The sequence below is a fragment of the Cherax quadricarinatus genome, chromosome 3 (assembly GCF_038502225.1).
Source record: "Cherax quadricarinatus isolate ZL_2023a chromosome 3, ASM3850222v1, whole genome shotgun sequence".
Lineage (NCBI taxonomy): Eukaryota > Metazoa > Arthropoda > Malacostraca > Decapoda > Parastacidae > Cherax > Cherax quadricarinatus.
Window position 1 is genome coordinate 76,432,185 of NC_091294.1, and position 20,880 is coordinate 76,453,064.

At 40.5% G+C, this 20,880-nt stretch overlaps 1 protein-coding gene across 1 annotated transcript in view; it reads right to left on the reverse strand.

The window, feature by feature from the left end:
* Nucleotides 1–254: 254 nt before the first annotated feature.
* The window catches only part of LOC128706633 (uncharacterized), a 46,431-nt gene continuing 25,805 nt past the window's right edge, over nucleotides 255–20,880 (reverse strand). Inside the window, exons 2-5 of the mRNA XM_053801583.2 lie at nucleotides 20,703–20,874; nucleotides 19,904–20,029; nucleotides 4,502–4,743; nucleotides 255–1,048 (exon numbers count right to left, since the gene is read on the reverse strand). Of these exons, the coding sequence (XP_053657558.1) occupies nucleotides 506–1,048; nucleotides 4,502–4,743; nucleotides 19,904–20,029; nucleotides 20,703–20,868 (1,077 nt within the window). The 5' untranslated portion in view covers nucleotides 20,869–20,874 and the 3' untranslated portion in view covers nucleotides 255–505. The remainder of the gene's footprint in view (nucleotides 1,049–4,501; nucleotides 4,744–19,903; nucleotides 20,030–20,702; nucleotides 20,875–20,880) is intronic.

Consider the following 20,880-nt stretch of genomic DNA (forward strand, 5'->3'; position numbering starts at 1 on the left):
ATTGTGTCGGTATTTTATACCATTTATTTCCAGTGATAAAGCTACTGGATAGCGAAACGTCTACAATAAAGTACATGTAGAAGGTACACAGACCATAGATGACATCAATTACATACTACTATATAGAAAGTAAACCATACCACGGGCGGGATTTGAACCCGCGGTCAGAGAGTCTCAAAACTCCAGACCGTCGCTGGTTCAAATCCCGCCCGTGGTATGGTTTGTTTGCAATCGTGTCTTTACGATTTCGTGAGTTATATAGAAAGTACCTTGTTATGCTGAGCATTTCCCGCAAATTAGGGCAACTGTGTCCCAGGATGCGACCCACACCAGTCCACTAACACCTAGGTACCCATTTTACTGATGGGTGAGCATGGACAACCGGTGTAAGGAAATACACCCAATGTTTCTACCCTCACTGGGAATCGAACCCAGTCCCTCACCGTGTGAAGCGACAGCTTTAACCACCAGGACAAGGGACACTGTGATCATCTCCTGGTGTGGATTACTTAAGTGGTACAAGGCGACAGCAGGTGATACTGGTGAGGGTCCAGGAGGTATTACTAGTTGCAGTAACCACAGCGCCTGTCATGACATAGAAATACTGGGAGTTTCCTTTACAAATCCTCCACTGGTTCCATGATCCTGAGTTTGCTGGGGCTGTCTGCATGGCACCGTCAATCACATGACAATCAGAAATGTTCAGATCTGCTTTTCCCAATGGGAAAGGGGTGCCACATGGACCTTCTGACGGGTAAGTACCAGAGGTAAAGCCATTCATAATACTCTTAGTGCCATTTTCATTACAGGACACCGTCATGCACTTCATGTTCATGTACACGAAAGGACATTCATTAATCGGAATGGAGCCGGAGAAATACAGGTTACTCGGAGGAGACAGGCACATAAGAAAGTAGTTTGCACCTGCATTGTACATGCCCACGACAGCAGCATTGTCTCCACACCTGCTGTTGCTCAACACCTGAGTAAAGTAACCAGAACTGACGTTCACATCTGGCAGAGCTGTTGTTACTGTGCTTGGAGAAACCTGGTCAAATATAAACAAATATTATCTGGGGTAGAAATATGTAGAAATAAATAAATATATATATATATATATATATATATATATATATATATATATATATATATATATATATATATGCAAAACAACCACTGTGAACGAATAGAGAAATTCCAAGCGCTTTCGTGACTACTCACATTATCAAGGAACTATGAAAATAAAGCATCCAAGGAAGGTATATAAGGGGTCTGGCCAACACCTCACTATCAGATCCCACAACAGTTAAACACCTGACGCGCGCCGGCCCAACTGGACAGGTCCTTCGCACAACCCACCAACAAACTATTCTACCCAAGAAAATTTTAAAAATTATTATTTGTCCAGTGTATTATTAAATTCTTCCCAAATTCTATTAATTATAAATGGATCTAATTTATATAAACCATAGGAAATATTCATATTATTGTCAAAACTGCTTTTTATGAAACAAGATTCAATTATATTCCTGTCGACCATGGACTTGCTTGATACTACTTTCTCAACTTTTTGAAAATCAATTGGATGGTTAAAATCTCTTACATGAATAAATAGAGCATTGGAATCTTGTCCAGTTCTAATGCTATATTTATGTTGTTTTAATCTTAGTTTGAGATTTTTACCAGTTTGACCGTAATAAACTTTATCGCAAATTTTACAAGGAATCTTATAGACACATCCATCAGCATTTTGGGGAGAATTCTCTATCAAAAGTTTTTTACTGTTTCAAGATTTTTAAATACAACTTTAATATTAAAAGTCTTAAGAAGAGAAGGCATATCAACCAAGTTTTCATGGTAAGGGAGAACCAACATATTTTTAGTTGAATAAGGCTGGTTGTCCCTTTTTGGATTATAAAACGAATTTCTAGCAACTTTAAAATTATTATTATTATAATCAAGGGGAAGCGCTAAACCCGGAGGATTATACAGCGCCTGGGGGGGGGATGTGGAAGGCATTCAGGCTTAATTCGGGGAACTGGAGCACAGATCCAATTCCCTAAATCAAGAGCCCCTCACCAACATCAAGGAACCTTCCTTGAGGGGAGCAACTTTAAAAGATTTATCAATTACATTTCTTGGGTATTTTAAATATTTCCTCATCTATGAACTCAGGACTACAAATTCGTAAAGCTCTCAAAAACATTGCCTTATTCAAAACCAGCCTTATTCAACTAAAAATATGTTGGTTCTCCCTTACCATGAAAACTTGGTTGATATGCCTTCTCTTCTTAAGACTTTTAATATTAAAGTTGTATTCAAAAATCTTGATACAGTAAAAAAACTTTTGATAAAGAATTCCCCCCAAAATGCTGATGGATGTGTCTATAAGATTCCTTGTAAAATTTGCGATAAAGTTTATTACGGTCAAACTGGTAAAAATCTCGAACTAAGATTAAAACAACATAAATATAGCATTAGAACTGGACAAGATTCCAATGCTCTATTTATTCATGTAAGAGATTTTAACCATCCAATTGATTTTCAAAAAGTTGAGAAAGTAGTATCAAGCAAGTCCATGGTCGACAGGAATATAATTGAATCTTGTTTCATAAAAAGCAGTTTTGACAATAATATGAATATTTCCTTTGGTTTATATAAATTAGATCCATTTATAATTAATAGAATTTGAGAAGAATTTAATAATACACTGGACAAATAATTTTTAAAATTTTCTTGGGTAGAATAGTTTGTTGGTGGGTTGTGCGAAGGACCTGTCCAGTTGGGCCGGCGCGCGTCAGGTGTTTAACTGTTGTGGGATCTGATAGTGAGGTGTTGGCCAGACCCCTTATATACCTTCCTTGGATGCTTTACTTTCATAGTTCCTTGATAATGTGAGTAGTCACGAAAGCGCTTGGAATTTCTCTATTCTTTCAGAGTGGTTGTTTTGCATATATATATATATATATATATATATATATATATATATATATATATATATATATATATATATATATATATATATATGTTGGTTCTCTCTTACCATGAAAACCTTCTTGATATAAATTCTCCAATTAATAATAAAATGAAAGTTATATTTAAAAATCTTGATTAAAAAAAAACCTGATTAAAAATGTTGATGGCTGTGTGCACAAGATTACCTGTAAAAATGTGTTAAATTTTATTACAATCAAACTGATAAAAATCTTGAACTATGATTACAAAAACATAAATATAGCATTAAAACTAAACAAGAATGTAATGTTCTGTTCCTTAATGTGAGAGATTTTAATCATCCAACTGTTAAAAGGTCTAGAAAAATTTTTATCAGTCAGGTCTGTGGTTAAGAGAAATATAATTGGAAGTAGTTCATAAAAAAAACATTAATTCCATTATGAATATTAGTTCAGGGTTATATAAATTAGATTAATTTATAATTAAAAGAATCTGTGAGGAATTTAAGATATGCCTGAGAGGTGCTTCATAAATTGTCGGTGATATAAATCCTGACACTCCAAACCACATCGTACTGGGTCAGGTGAAAGGTCGTATGCCAGGTGATATCTCAGCCTTATCTTTCTGTCATTGTATTATTTATGCAGGTCATTATGTAATAAATCACTTAGAAGTTCACTATTTTGCAGAATTGTTGTGAATAAACTCTTTTAACTTGTTAGCTGCCTGATGGTGACACAAGATGCAGCAGGCGTAGCCTCTCTAGATCACCACACTGAGGCACTACAAGAGAAAGATAGCAGCCTTCGAGTCTCTGGTGGATGTAGTGAGCCTGGAGACCAACTTCCTGGGGAAAGCCATGGCAATTTCCCCCACAAGCAAAAGGTGTCTGATCCAATAGTGATCCCAAATGGCAATGTCCCTTTACTTGTTGAGAATGACCATCCCTATGATCAGCAGCACCTCTGTACTGACCAGCATTAAGTGAGATGTTGGTATTTATTCCAGTGGCTCTCCCCCATAACTCCTGAATGATGTGTGACTCAGAGATCACAGTGATAATTTCACCCTTTATGACACGTTTATATATTCAGACTCTCATTATTGGAGATTAAATCTGTCTAACCACCTCTCACAACCTTCAGTTTGCTAATGTCATTATGACTGATATTTTCTCATGGCTACTTCACGTATAACTTCTCATTATTGCTAGTATTGGCAACCAAGCCCAGGGTAGTCAGTGTAATTGCCCAGGGCAGACTGTCTTGAACCTAACACCAAGTGGTAAACCAGTTTACTTGGGTAGGCCTCTTGAACCACCCTGAGCCTCCTGAACCACCCTGACCTGTAAGGGTCCATCCAGAAAGACGGAAAAAATCTACCCATTCAAGATTCGGTATATAATCTTATTACTAACTAATCAATATTGATCTGAAGTTTAAAAACAAATGCTGAATATCAACTCAAATTTTAAAAGTACACAGATTCTAAGATCAATAATATATATTACATGATAGGAGCTCTCACTGGCTATGGTGATACCTACCGTGGTGGTAGTCGTAGTTGTAGTTGTAATGGTTGTAGTAGTTGTAGGCTTGGTTGTAGCAGCTGAGTGTGCTGCTGTAATGGTTGTAGTAGTTGTAGGCTTAGTTGTAGCAGCTGAATGTGCTGCTGTCATAGTTGTATCTGCTGCAGACTTGGTTGTAGCAGCTACAGGCGCAGCTGTAGTGCTAGAAGCAGTTGCAGGTGCAGCTGTAACAGCAGCAGCTGTTGTGGTTTCTGACGTAGCTGAAGAGAAACAAGTGAAGGTGAGAAGTTCACTTATAGTAGGCAAACTTGCAGGTGTGGGTGACGTTGTAGGTGTGAGGGAAAAGTGGGTTACAAGTGGGGTTAGGGTTGTTCAGGCAACCAGGCACCATTAGAGAGTTACGTCGCACACTCCCATCTGGCGGACTGGGGCAAAACTGTAGTTCCTGGTGTCTGATGTGTTTCAATTTCTACTCCTGGTAGTACTGACCTTACCTGGTGTGAGCTGAAGCTTGGAGAGTCACTTCACCTCCACTCTTCTCCTGATCAAGTAAGGTGATGTACCAGGAATATTACTGTTCGTTGTATTTTTTGTTGGTTACCAGTAATGATTTTGGCATTTAATACCACTCTTTTTTTTATTCTTAAATATTATATTTGCCTAACTGTTGGTAACCAATTTATTTTTTCTAATTACCAACTCTGCTCGTGGCGTGGTCATCCAGGGTAGACGCCAGATAAGGGAGTGACATACTTGTTAATTGGACTAATTAACATTGTCCCACTGCTACCAGCCCTTATTTATCCTACTTGTGGTACTCCAACCAAGAGGTTCAGGAGACTCCAAAACATCGGACTGGTACCATCAGCCCAGGATTACCTACATCGTCTTCAACATCAGAGAACCATCCAGGGTCTTACCCGCTCCATCCAGGGACTTACCCGCTCCATCCAGGGTCTCACCCGCTCCATCCAGGGTCTCACCCGCTCCATCCAGGGTCTTACCCGCTCCATCCAGGGTCTTATCCGCTCCATCCAGGGTCTTACCCGCTCCATCCAGGGTCTTACCCGCTCCATCCAGGGACTTACCCGCTCCATCCAGGGACTTACCCGCTCCATCCAGGGACTTACCCGCTCCATCCAGGGACTTACCCGCTCCATCCAGGGACTTAGGGTCTTACCCGCTCCATCCAGGGACTTACCCGCTCCATCCAGGGACTTACCCGCTCCCATCCAGGGTCTTACCCGCTCCATCCAGGGACTTACCCGCTCCATCCAGGGTCTTACCCGCTCCATCCAGGGACTTACCCGCTCCATCCAGGGTCTTACCCGCTCCATCCAGGGTCTTACCCGCTCCATCCAGGGTCTTACCCGCTCCATCCAGGGTCTTACCCGCTCCATCCAGGGACTTACCCGCTCCATCCAGGGACTTACCCGCTCCATCCAGGGTCTTACCCGCTCCATCCAGGGACTTACCCGCTCCATCCAGGGTCTTACCCGCTCCATCCAGGGACTTACCCGCTCCATCCAGGGTCTTACCCGCTCCATCCAGGGTCTTACCCGCTCCATCCAGGGTCTTACCCGCTCCATCCAGGGTCTTACCCGCTCCATCCAGGGTCTTACCCGCTCCATCCAGGGACTTACCCGCTCCATCCAGGGACTTACCCGCTCCATCCAGGGACTTACCCGCTCCATCCAGGGACTTACCCGCTCCATCCAGGGACTTACCCGCTCCATCCAGGGACTTACCCGCTCCATCCAGGGTCTTACCCGCTCCATCCAGGGACTTACCCACTCCATCCAGGGACTTACCCGCTCCATCCAGGGTCTTACCCGCTCCATCCAGGGACTTACCTGCTCCATCCAGGGTCTTACCCGCTCCATCCAGGGACTTACCCGCTCCATCCAGGGACTTACCCGCTCCATCCAGGGTCTTACCCGCTCCATCCAGGGACTTACCCGCTCCATCCAGGGACTTACCGGCTCCATCCAGGGACTTACCCGCGCCGCCACAACCAACGGCCAATTTGATTATATTTAAATTTTAAGTAAAATCCGCAAAAGACATTATTTCTAGAGTCGTTTCTTTATTTTTATATTTATTTCCCTTAGTTTTTTGCTCAGATGGAAGGCGTTCCACTGACAGTGTGACGTTGTGCGTGTGGATAAAGCTTCAGGTGTGGATAAAGCTTCAGGTGTGGATAAAGCTTCAGGTGTGGATAAAGCTTCAGGAGTGGATAAAGCTTCAGGAGTGGATAAAGCTTCAGGTGTGGATAAAGCTTCAGGTGTGGATAAAGCTTCAGGAGTGGATAAAGCTTCAGGAGTGGATAAAGCTTCAGGTGTGGATAAAGCTTCAGGTGTGGATAAAGCTTCAGGAGTGGATAAAGCTTCAGGAGTGGATAAAGCTTCAGGTGTGGATAAAGCTTCAGGTGTGGATAAAGCTTCAGGAGTGGATAAAGCTTCAGGAGTGGATAAAGCTTCAGGAGTGGATAAAGCTTCAGGAGTGGATAAAGCTTCAGGTGTGGATAAAGCTTCAGGTGTGGATAAAGCTTCAGGAGTGGATAAAGCTTCAGGAGTGGATAAAGCTTCAGGAGTGGATAAAGCTTCAGGAGTGGATAAAGCTTCAGGTGTGGATAAAGCTTCAGGTGTGGATAAAGCTTCAGGAGTGGATAAAGCTTCAGGAGTGGATAAAACTTCAGGTGTGGATAAAGCTTCAGGTGTGGATAAAGCTTCAGGAGTGGATAAAGCTTCAGGTGTGGATAAAGCTTCAGGTGTGGATAAAGCTTCAGGAGTGGATAAAGCTTCAGGAGTGGATAAAGCTTCAGGTGTGGATAAAGCTTCAGGAGTGGATAAAGCTTCAGGTGTGGATAAAGCTTCAGGTGTGGATAAAGCTTCAGGTGTGGATAAAGCTTCAGGAGTGGATAAAGCTTCAGGAGTGGATAAAGCTTCAGGTGTGGATAAAGCTTCAGGTGTGGATAAAGCTTCAGGTGTGGATAAAGCTTCAGGAGTGGATAAAGCTTCAGGTGTGGATAAAGCTTCAGGTGTGGATAAAGCTTCAGGTGTGGATAAAGCTTCAGGAGTGGATAAAGCTTCAGGAGTGGATAAAGCTTCAGGTGTGGATAAAGCTTCAGGTGTGGATAAAGCTTCAGGTGTGGATAAAGCTTCAGGTGTGGATAAAGCTTCAGGTGTGGATAAAGCTTCAGGAATGGATAAAGCTTCAGGAGTGGATAAAGCTTCAGGTGTGGATAAAGCTTCAGGTGTGGATAAAGCTTCAGGAGTGGATAAAGCTTCAGGAGTGGATAAAGCTTCAGGTGTGGATAAAGCTTCAGGTGTGGATAAAGCTTCAGGAGTGGATAAAGCTTCAGGAGTGGATAAAGCTTCAGGTGTGGATAAAGCTTCAGGAGTGGATAAAGCTTCAGGTGTGGATAAAGCTTCAGGTGTGGATAAAGCTTCAGGAGTGGATAAAGCTTCAGGAGTGGATAAAGCTTCAGGTGTGGATAAAGCTTCAGGTGTGGATAAAGCTTCAGGTGTGGATAAAGCTTCAGGTGTGGATAAAGCTTCAGGAGTGGATAAAGCTTCAGGTGTGGATAAAGCTTCAGGTGTGGATAAAGCTTCAGGTGTGGATAAAGCTTCAGGAGTGGATAAAGCTTCAGGAGTGGATAAAGCTTCAGGTGTGGATAAAGCTTCAGGTGTGGATAAAGCTTCAGGAGTGGATAAAGCTTCAGGAGTGGATAAAGCTTCAGGAGTGGATAAAGCTTCAGGTGTGGATAAAGCTTCAGGTGTGGATAAAGCTTCAGGTGTGGATAAAGCTTCAGGAGTGGATAAAGCTTCAGGTGTGGATAAAGCTTCAGGTGTGGATAAAGCTTCAGGTGTGGATAAAGCTTCAGGAGTGGATAAAGCTTCAGGAGTGGATAAAGCTTCAGGTGTGGATAAAGCTTCAGGTGTGGATAAAGCTTCAGGAGTGGATAAAGCTCCAGGAGTGGATAAAGCTTCAGGTGTGGATAAAGCTTCAGGTGTGGATAAAGCTTCAGGTGTGGATAAAGCTTCAGGAGTGGATAAAGCTTCAGGAGTGGATAAAGCTTCAGGAGTGGATAAAGCTTCAGGAGTGGATAAAGCTTCAGGTGTGGATAAAGCTTCAGGTGTGGATAAAGCTTCAGGTGTGGATAAAGCTTCAGGAGTGGATAAAGCTTCAGGAGTGGATAAAGCTTCAGGTGTGGATAAAGCTTCAGGTGTGGATAAAGCTTCAGGAGTGGATAAAGCTTCAGGTGTGGATAAAGCTTCAGGTGTGGATAAAGCTTCAGGTGTGGATAAAGCTTCAGGTGTGGATAAAGCTTCAGGTGTGGATAAAGCTTCAGGTGTGGATAAAGCTTCAGGAATGGATAAAGCTTCAGGTGTGGATAAAGCTTCAGGAGTGGATAAAGCTTCAGGTGTGGATAAAGCTTCAGGTGTGGATAAAGCTTCAGGTGTGGATAAAGCTTCAGGTGTGGATAAAGCTTCAGGAGTGGATAAAGCTTCAGGTGTGGATAAAGCTTCAGGTGTGGATAAAGCTTCAGGTGTGGATAAAGCTTCAGGTGTGGATAAAGCTTCAGGAGTGAATAAAGCTTCAGGTGTGGATAAAGCTTCAGGTGTGGATAAAGCTTCAGGTGTGGATAAAGCTTCAGGTGTGGATAAAGCTTCAGGAGTGGATAAAGCTTCAGGTGTGGATAAAGCTTCAGGAGTGGATAAAGCTTCAGGTGTGGATAAAGCTTCAGGTGTGGATAAAGCTTCAGATGTGGATAAAGCTTCAGGTGTGGATAAAGCTTCAGGTGTGGATAAAGCTTCAGGAGTGGATAAAGCTTCAGGTGTGGATAAAGCTTCAGGTGTGGATAAAGCTTCAGGTGTGGATAAAGCTTCAGGTGTGGATAAAGCTTCAGGAGTGGATAAAGCTTCAGGTGTGGATAAAGCTTCAGGTGTGGATAAAGCTTCAGGTGTGGATAAAGCTTCAGGAGTGGATAAAGCTTCAGGAGTGGATAAAGCTTCAGGTGTGGATAAAGCTTCAGGTGTGGATAAAGCTTCAGGTGTGGATAAAGCTTCAGGAGTGGATAAAGCTTCAGGTGTGGTTAAAGCTTCAGGTGTGGATAAAGCTTCAGGTGTGGATAAAGCTTCAGGAGTGGATAAAGCTTCAGGTGTGGATAAAGCTTCAGGAGTGGATAAAGCTTCAGGCGTGGATAAAGCTTCACGTGTGGATAAAGCTTCAGGCGTGGATAAAGCTTCAGGAGTGCATAAAGCTTCAGGCGTGGATAAAGCTTCAGGTGTGGATAAAGCTTCAGGAGTGGATAAAGCTTCAGGAGTGGATAAAGCTTCAGGAGTGGATAAAGCTTCAGGAGTGGATAAAGCTTCAGGAGTGGATAAAGCTTCAGGTGTGGATAAAGCTTCAGGTGTGGATAAAGCTTCAGGAGTGGATAAAGCTTCAGGTGTGGATAAAGCTTCAGGAGCGTCGGAGTTTATCCAACTATCCAGGAAACTGATAGTTTCCTTCCCCTTCCACGGATCAACCCCTATTGCCTCCCATTTCTGAAGTGCTGTATCCCCTGCGGGTTTGGCACTTCCCATGGAATCCGCACATGGATAATATAGGTCAAAGATGTAAGTAGATAGTCTAGGGTTAATAAAATGGATAAGTAGACAGTGTAAGTAGACTTAAAAAGATATTGTATGTTGGTTAGTCTAAATCAACAGTAACTTAGTCCACAAAGCCGATATATATATATATATATATTATTATTATTTTTATTTTTTTTATTATCACACTGGCCGATTCCCACCAAGGCAGGGTGGCCCGAAAAAGAAAAACTTTCACCATCATTCACTCCATCACTGTCTTGCCAGAAGGGTGCTTTACACTACAGTTTTTAAACTGCAACATTAACACCCCTCCTTCAGAGTGCAGGCACTGTACTTCCCATCTCCAGGACTCAAGTCCGGCCTGCCGGTTTCCCTGAATCCCTTCATAAATGTTACTTTGCTCACACTCCAACAGCACGTCAAGTATTAAAAACCATTTGTCTCCATTCACTCCTATCAAACACGCTCACGCATGCCTGCTGGAAGTCCAAGCCCCTCGCACACAAAACCTCCTTTACCCCCTCCCTCCAACCCTTCCTAGGCCGACCCCTACCCCGCCTTCCTTCCACTACAGACTGATACACTCTTGAAGTTATTCTGTTTCGCTCCATTCTCTCTACATGTCCGAACCACCTCAACAACCCTTCCTCAGCCCTCTGGACAACAGTTTTGGTAATCCCGCACCTCCTCCTAACTTCCAAACTACGAATTCTCTGCATTATATTCACACCACACATTGCCCTCAGACATGACATCTCCACTGCCTCCAGCCTTCTCCTCGCTGCAACATTCATCACCCATGCTTCACACCCATATAAGAGCGTTGGTAAAACTATACTCTCATACATTCCCCTCTTTGCCTCCAAGGACAAAGTTCTCTGTCTCCACAGACTCCTAAGTGCACCACTCACTCTTTTTCCCTCATCAATTCTATGATTCACCTCATCTTTCATAGACCCATCCGCTGACACGTCCACTCCCAAATATCTGAATACGTTCACCTCCTCCATACTCTCTCCCTCCAATCTGATATTCAATCTTTCATCACCTAATCTTTTTGTTATCCTCATAACCTTACTCTTTCCTGTATTCACCTTTAATTTTCTTCTTTTGCATACCCTACCAAATTCATCCACCAATCTCTGCAGCTTCTCTTCAGAATCTCCCAAGAGCACAGTGTCATCAGCAAAGAGCAGCTGTGACAACTCCCACCCTGTGTGTGATTCTTTATCTTTTAACTCCACGCCTCTTGCCAAGACCCTCGCATTTACTTCTCTTACAACCCCATCTATAAATATATTAAACAACCACGGTGACATCACACATCCTTGTCTAAGGCCTACTTTTACTGGGAAAAAATTTCCCTCTTTTCTACATACTCTAACTTGAGCCTCACTATCCTCGTAAAAACTCTTCACTGCTTTCAGTAACCTACCTCCTACACCATACACTTGCAACATCTGCCACATTGCCCCCCTATCCACCCTGTCATACGCCTTTTCCAAATCCATAAATGCCACAAAGACCTCTTTAGCCTTATCTAAATACTGTTCACTTATATGTTTCACTGTAAACACCTGGTCCACACACCCCCTACCTTTCCTAAAGCCTCCTTGTTCATCTGCTATCCTATTCTCCGTCTTACTCTTAATTCTTTCAATTATAACTCTACCATACACTTTACCAGGTACACTCAACAGACTTATCCCCCTATAATTTTTGCACTCTCTTTTATCCCCTTTGCCTTTATACAAAGGAACTATATATATATATATATATATATATATATACATATATACATATATATATATATATATATATATATATATATATATATATATATATATATCCTTATATTACGTATACTACCACCCCCAGGATGCCACTCATACCAGTTTACTAAGTCACAGGTACCTACTTCTAGGTGAACGGTGACAGGAAGTGTTAGGGTGACTTACACCCAGGTACCTACTCACTGTTAGGTGATCAGGGACAGCAGCTGATAGGTGACTAACAACCAAGTACCTAGTTCTTGCTAGGTGAACAGTGGCAGCAGGTGTAAGGTGACTGATACTCGGGTGCCTACTTACTTTTTGACGAATGAGGACAGCAGGTTAGGTACCTACTTAATACTCACCAACATGTGGTATAATACCAACATGTGGTATAATACTCTCCAACATGTGGTATACCAACATGTGGTATAATACTCTCCAACATGTGGTATACCAACATGTGGTATAATACTCACCAACATGTGGTATAATACCAACATGTGGTATAATACTCTCCAACATGTGGTATACCAACATGTGGTATAATACTCTCCAACATGTGGTATACCAACATGTGGTATAATACTCTCCAACATGTGGTATACCAACATGTGGTATACCAACATGTGGTATAATACTCGCCAACATGTGGTATACCAACATGTGGTATAATACCAACATGTGGTATAATACCAACATGTGGCATAATACCAACATGTGGTATAATACCAACATGTGGCATAATACCAACATGTGGTATAATACCAACATGTGGTATAATACCAACATGTGGTATAATACCAACATGTGGTATAATACCAACATGTGGTATAATACCAACATGTGGTATAATACCAACATGTGGTATAATACTCGCCAACATGTGGTATAATACCAACATGTGGTATAATACTCACCAACATGTGGTATAATACCAACATGTGGTATAATACTCACCAACATGTGGTATAATACCAACATGTGGTATAATACTCGCCAACATGTGGTATACCAACATGTGGTATAATACTCACCAACATGTGGTATACCAACATGTGGTATAATACCAACATGTGGTATACCAACATGTGGTATAATACTCGCCAACATGTGGTATAACACCAACATGTGGTATAATACCAACATGTGGTATAATACTCGCCAACATGTGGTATAACACCAACATGTGGTATAATACCAACATGTGGTATAATACCAACATGTGGTATAATACCAACATGTGGTATAATACTCGCCAACATGTGGTATAATACCAACATGTGGTATAATACTCACCAACATGTGGTATAATACCAACATGTGGTATAATACCAACATGTGGTATAATACTCGCCAACATGTGGTATAATACCAACATGTGGTATAATACTCACCAACATGTGGTATAATACCAACATGTGGTATAATACCAACATGTGGTATAATACTCACCAACATGTGGTATAATACCAACATGTGGTATAATACCAACATGTGGTATAATACCAACATGTGGTATAATACTCGCCAACATGTGGTATAATACCAACATGTGGTATAATACTCACCAACATGTGGTATAATACCAACATGTGGTATAATACCAACATGTGGTATAATACTCACCAACATGTGGTATAATACCAACATGTAGTATAATACCAACATGTGGTATAATACCAACATGTGGTATAATACCAACATGTGGTATAATACCAACATGTGGTATAATACCAACATGTGGTATAATACCAACATGTGGTATAATACCAACATGTGGTATAATACCAACATGTGGTATAATACCAACATGTGGTATAATACCAACATGTGGTATAATACCAACATGTGGTATAATACCAACATGTGGTATAATACCAACATGTGGTATAATACCAACATGTGGTATAATACCAACATGTGGTATAATACCAACATGTGGTATAATACCAACATGTGGTATAATACCAACATGTGGTATAATACCAACATGTGGTATAATACCAACATGTGGTATAATACCAACATGTGGTATAATACCAACATGTGGTATAATACCAACATGTGGTATAATACCAACATGTGGTATAATACTCGCCAACATGTGGTATAATACCAACATGTGGTATAATACTCACCAACATGTGGTATAATACCAACATGTGGTATAATACTCGCCAACATGTGGTATACCAACATGTGGTATAATACTCACCAACATGTGGTATACCAACATGTGGTATAATACTCACCAACATGTGGTATACCAACATGTGGTATAATACTCGCCAACATGTGGTATAACACCAACATGTGGTATAATACCAACATGTGGTATAATACTCACCAACATGTGGTATAATACTCACCAACATGTGGTATAATACCAACATGTGGTATAATACCAACATGTGGTATAATACCAACATGTGGTATAATACTCGCCAACATGTGGTATAATACCAACATGTGGTATAATACTCGCCAACATGTGGTATAATACCAACATGTGGTATAATACTCACCAACATGTGGTATAATACCAACATGTGGTATAATACTCGCCAACATGTGGTATACCAACATGTGGTATAATACTCGCCAACATGTGGTATAACACCAACATGTGGTATAATACCAACATGTGGTATAACACCAACATGTGGTATAATACCAACATGTGGTATAATACTCGCCAACATGTGGTATAATACCAACATGTGGTATAATACTCACCAACATGTGGTATAATACCAACATGTGGTATAATACCAACATGTGGTATAATACTCGCCAACATGTGGTATAATACCAACATGTGGTATAATACTCACCAACATGTGGTATAATACCAACATGTGGTATAATACCAACATGTGGTATAATACCAACATGTGGTATAATACCAACATGTGGTATATTACCAACATGTGGTATAATACCAACATGTGGTATAATACTCACCAACATGTGGTATAATACCAACATGTGGTATAATACTCACCAACATGTGGTATAATACCAACATGTGGTATAATACCAACATGTGGTATAATACCAACATGTGGTATAATACTCACCAACATGTGGTATAATACCAACATGTGGTATAATACCAACATGTGGTATATTACCAACATGTGGTATAATACTCACCAACATGTGGTATAATACCAACATGTGGTACAATACCAACATGTGGTATAATACCAACATGTGGTATAATGCCAACATGTGGTATAATACCAACATGTGGTATAATACTCACCAACATGTGGTATAATACCAACATGTGGTATAATACCAACATGTGGTATAATACCAACATGTGGTATAATACCAACATGTGGTATAATACCAACATGTGGTATAATACCAACATGTGGTATAATACTCACCAACATGTGGTATAATACCAACATGTGGTATAATACTCGCCAACATGTGGTATACCAACATGTGGTATAATACTCACCAACATGTGGTATACCAACATGTGGTATAATACTCGCCAACATGTGGTATAACACCAACATGTGGTATAATACCAACATGTGGTATAACACTCGCCAACATGTGGTATACCAAAATGTGGTATAATACTCGCCAACATGTGGTATAACACCAACATGTGGTATAATACCAACATGTGGTATAATACCAACATGTGGTATAATACCAACATGTGGTATAATACCAACATGTGGTATAATACTCGCCAACATGTGGTATAATACCAACATGTGGTATAATACTCACCAACATGTGGTATAATACCAACATGTGGTATAATACCAACATGTGGTATAATACTCGCCAACATGTGGTATAATACCAACATGTGGTATAATACTCGCCAACATGTGGTATAATACCAACATGTGGTATAATACTCGCCAACATGTGGTATAATACTCACCAACATGTGGTATAATACCAACATGTGGTATAATACCAACATGTGGTATAATACCAACATGTGGTATAATACTCGCCAACATGTGGTATACCAACATGTGGTATAATACTCACCAACATGTGGTATACCAACATGTGGTATAATACTCGCCAACATGTGGTATACCAACATGTGGTATAATACTCGCCAACATGTGGTATAATACCAACATGTGGTATAATACCAACATGTGGTATAATACCAACATGTGGTATAATACCAACATGTGGTATGATACCAACATGTGTTATAATACTCGCCAACATGTGGTATAATACCAACATGTGGTATAATACCAACATGTGGTATAATACTCACCAACATGTGGTATAATACCAACATGTGGTATAATACTCACCAACATGTGGTATAATACCAACATGTGGTATAATACCAACATGTGGTATAATACTCACCAACATGTGGTATAATACCAACATGTGGTATAATACCAACATGTGGTATAATACCAACATGTGGTATAATACCAACATGTGGTATAATACCAACATGTGGTATAATACCAACATGTGGTATAATACCAACATGTGGTATAATACTCGCCAACATGTGGTATAATACCAACATGTGGTATAATACTCACCAACATGTGGTATAATACCAACATGTGGTATAATACTCGCCAACATGTGGTATAATACCAACATGTGGTATAATACCAACATGTGGTATAATACTCGCCAACATGTGGTATAATACCAACATGTGGTATAATACCAACATGTGGTATAATACCAACATGTGGTATAATACTCGCCAACATGTGGTATAATACCAACATGTGGTATAATACCAACATGTGGTATAATACCAACATATGGTATAATACTCGCCAGCATGTGGTATAATACCAACTTGTGGTATAATACTCGCCAACATGTGGTATAATACCAACATGTGGTATAATACTCGCCAACATGTGGTATAATACTCGCCAACATGTGGTATAATACTCACTAACATGTGGTATAATACCAACATGTGGTATAATACCAACATGTGGTATAATACTCACTAACATGTGGTATAATACCAACATGTGGTATAATACCAACATGTGGTATAATACTCACCAACATGTGGTATAATACTCACTAACATGTGGTATAATACCAACATGTGGTATAATACCAACATGTGGTATAATACCAACATGTGGTATAATACTCACTAACATGTGGTATAATACCAACATGTGGTATAATACCAACATGTGGTATAATACTCACCAACATGTGGTATAATACTCACTAACATGTGGTATAATACCAACATGTGGTATAATACCAACATGTGGTATAATACTCACTAACATGTGGTATAATACCAACATGTGGTATAATACCAACATGTGGTATAATACTCACTAACATGTGGTATAATACCAACATGTGGTATAATACCAACATGTGGTATAATACTCACTAACATGTGGTATAATACCAACATGTGGTATAATACCAACATGTGGTATAATACCAACATGTATAATACCAACATGTGGTATAATACCAACATGTGGTATAATACTCACTAACATGTGGTATAATACCAACATGTGGTATAATACCAACATGTGGTATAATACTCACCAACATGTGGTATAATACCAACATGTGGTATAATACTCACCAACATGTGGTATAATACCAACATGTGGTATAATACTCACTAACATGTGGTATAATACTCGCCAACATGTGGTATAATACCAACATGTGGTATAATACTCACCAACATGTGGTATAATACCAACATGTATAATACTCACCAACATGTGGTATAATACCAACATGTGGTATAATACCAACATGTGGTATAATACTCACCATGTGGTATAATACTCACCATGTGGTATAATACTCACCATGTGGTATAATACCAACATGTGGTATAACACCAACATGTGGTATAACACCAACATGTGGTATAACACCAACATGTGGTATAATACCAACATGTGGTATAATACCAACATGTGGTATAACACCAACATGTGGTATAATACCAACATGTGGTATAATACCAACATGTGGTATAATACCAACATGTGGTATAATACCAACATGTGGTATAATACCAACATGTGGTATAATACCAACATGTGGTATAATACCAACATGTGGTATAATACCAACATGTGGTATAATACCAACATGTGGTATAATACCAACATGTGGTATAACACCAACATGTGGTATAATACCAACATGTGGTATAATACCAACATGTGGTATAATACCAACATGTGGTATAATACCAACATGTGGTATAATACCAACATGTGGTACAATCACTAATGGTCTTGACTTATGCCAGATTATATTTACCAGTAGACCATCAATTTATGCCTATAACAATTACATTGATGGTACATCAGTTTGTAAATCTCACAAATTGATTGTCCGTGGTTCGATCCCCGGTACGGGTGCAAACATTGGGCGTGTTTCCTGAAGACACCTGCTATCCCTGTTCGCCTAGCAATAAAAAGTACCTGGGTGTTAGTCACCATGCGCTTCCATATATCAAATCTTACCTTACTAATAGGTATCAGTATGTCACCATTAAAGACACAGCATCAACAACACGGCCACTTGATACTGGAGTTTGGTTCCCTGCTCTTCCTCATTTACATCAATGATCTTCCAAATGTATCTCAACACCTGAAACCCATTCTTTGCTGACCACACTTGTCATCTCTCACCCTAATCTTGCCACCCTCAACACCATTGTTAACGAGGAGCTGCTCAAAATATCGACTTGGATGATAGCCAATAAACTTACACTTAACACTGACAAAACCTACTATATTATGTTTAGTAGCAGAGCAGGTGTTGCACAACCTAACATTAAGATCGACAACACTCTAATTGCCAGACATTGAGGGCAAATCCCTAGGCCTATACCTCGACAACAGCCTGAATTTCAGCACCCATATCCAACACATAACAAAAAGTATCCAAAACGGTTGGGATCCTTTCCAAGATACGATACTACGTGCCGCAAAATGCTCTTCTCACACTATACCATTTACTCATTTATCCATACCTCACCTATGCTATTTGTGCTTGGGGAGCAACTGCAGCAACACACCTAAAGCCAATAATAACCCAACAAAAAGCCACAGTAAGAATAATCACTAAACACAATCCCTGGCAACACCCCCCCATCCCCACTCTTAATAGATCTAAACTTACTCCCTGTTCAGAACATCCACACTTACTACTGTGCAATCTATATCTACAGGACCTTAAATTCCAATATTAACCTTGACCTAAAACTTTCTTGATAGTTGTGACAGGATCCACAGGCATAACACCAGACTAAACCTTTACAAAAATTCAATGTATGTCAAAGGCCCTAAAATCTGGAACACCCTACCTGAAAACTCTAGAACTGCAGACACATTCATCACCTTCAAAACTACCGTTAGAAAACATCTTATCTCCCTGATACACCCCGTCAACTAACTACACGAATACCACCTGGTGGTTCACACTTACACTCACTCACCCATTTGACTATAAGCACAAAAATACGAATCTTAATCTTAAAATAATGAATTCTAACTAGTCATAAGTTTGCCTGTGATACTCCAGTATAGAAACTATGTATTGTGCCAAAACAAAAGCATTCACATTGCTAAACTCACAAACTATAATTTAGTAGCTTAGCCATAATACCAACTTACTCCTTAATTTGTAATAATTTAGAGTTAAGAATTAATCTAAGTCTGCCCGAAATGCCTAGCCATGCTAGGTGCCCTAGTGGCCCCCTCTGCAATTAGTATTTTATAACATGTAAACCACACAATATCCAAAATCTGTAAACCCCGCATTGTAATCCTTATAGAGAATAAACTTGATTGATTGACTGCTGTGGGTCGCATCCTAGGGACAAAATTAACCTAAATTGTCCGAAATGCTTTGCGTAACAAAGGGCTTTCTGTATAGTATGTCACTGATATCAGCTATGGTCTTTATAAGTTGTATCACGTACTTGTAGAAATACACTATTATTATTATCATCATGTTAGTATATTCATGACAAGGCAGATACTCACCAGCTACGAAGCAAGTGCTGTCAGCGCTACCATCTGGCGAATTCAGCATCTGGTGTAGTTGACACAGCCCGCCAGAGGTCGCGATTGATGAGCTGGCTTCGAAGTTGAAGCCTTTGCACCACACATCTGTTGGGAGATCACACACTCAGAACATCTTACACCACACGAGCCATAGCTCCTGGCCCCGCTTTTTCACTGGCCGCTACTGGGTCACTACCTGCACCATGAGCTTTATCATACCTCTGCTCAAAGCTACAAATGGATCCTGCCTCCACTACATAGTTTCCCAAACTATTCCAGTTCCTGACTACTCTGTGACTGAAGAAATACTTCCTAACATCCCTGCGATTCCTCTGGTTTCAACGACCAACTGTGACCCCTTGTTGCTGTGTCCCATGTAATCTACCCACCCCTCTCTCTCTTGTCTTACTGCTGTCACCCTGTCATAGAACTCCAGTAGGTTTGTGACACTTGATTTCCCGTCCCTGAAACCGTGCTGGCTGTCGTTAATAAGCTCATTCCTTTGTAGGTGTTCCACCACTCTCCTGATAATCTTCTCCATGACTCTGTATACTATGCATGTCAGTGACACTGGTGCGTGTGTGTGTGTGTGTGTACTCACCTAGTTGAGGTTGTGTGTGTGTGTGTGTGTGTGTGTGTGTGTGTGTGTGTGTGTGTGTGTACTCACCTAGTTGAGGTTGTGTGTGTGTGTGTGTGTGTGTGTGTGTGTGTGTGTGTGTGTGTGTGTGTGTAAGATTATTAAAATTGTAGAAAGTTTTGAGGTACATTATATACTTACTGTTGGTGCAGTAGAGAGCACATATAACATCACTGTTGGCATAAACATTGGTGGCACCATCACCACAACGACCAATGCCTTTCATCTCGTACAAGATCATGGCTGCTGACACCCACAGCATCCCAGTCAATGCCATGATCACTATTATCTGCATTCCGCCACTCATTTTCCCCTGAAA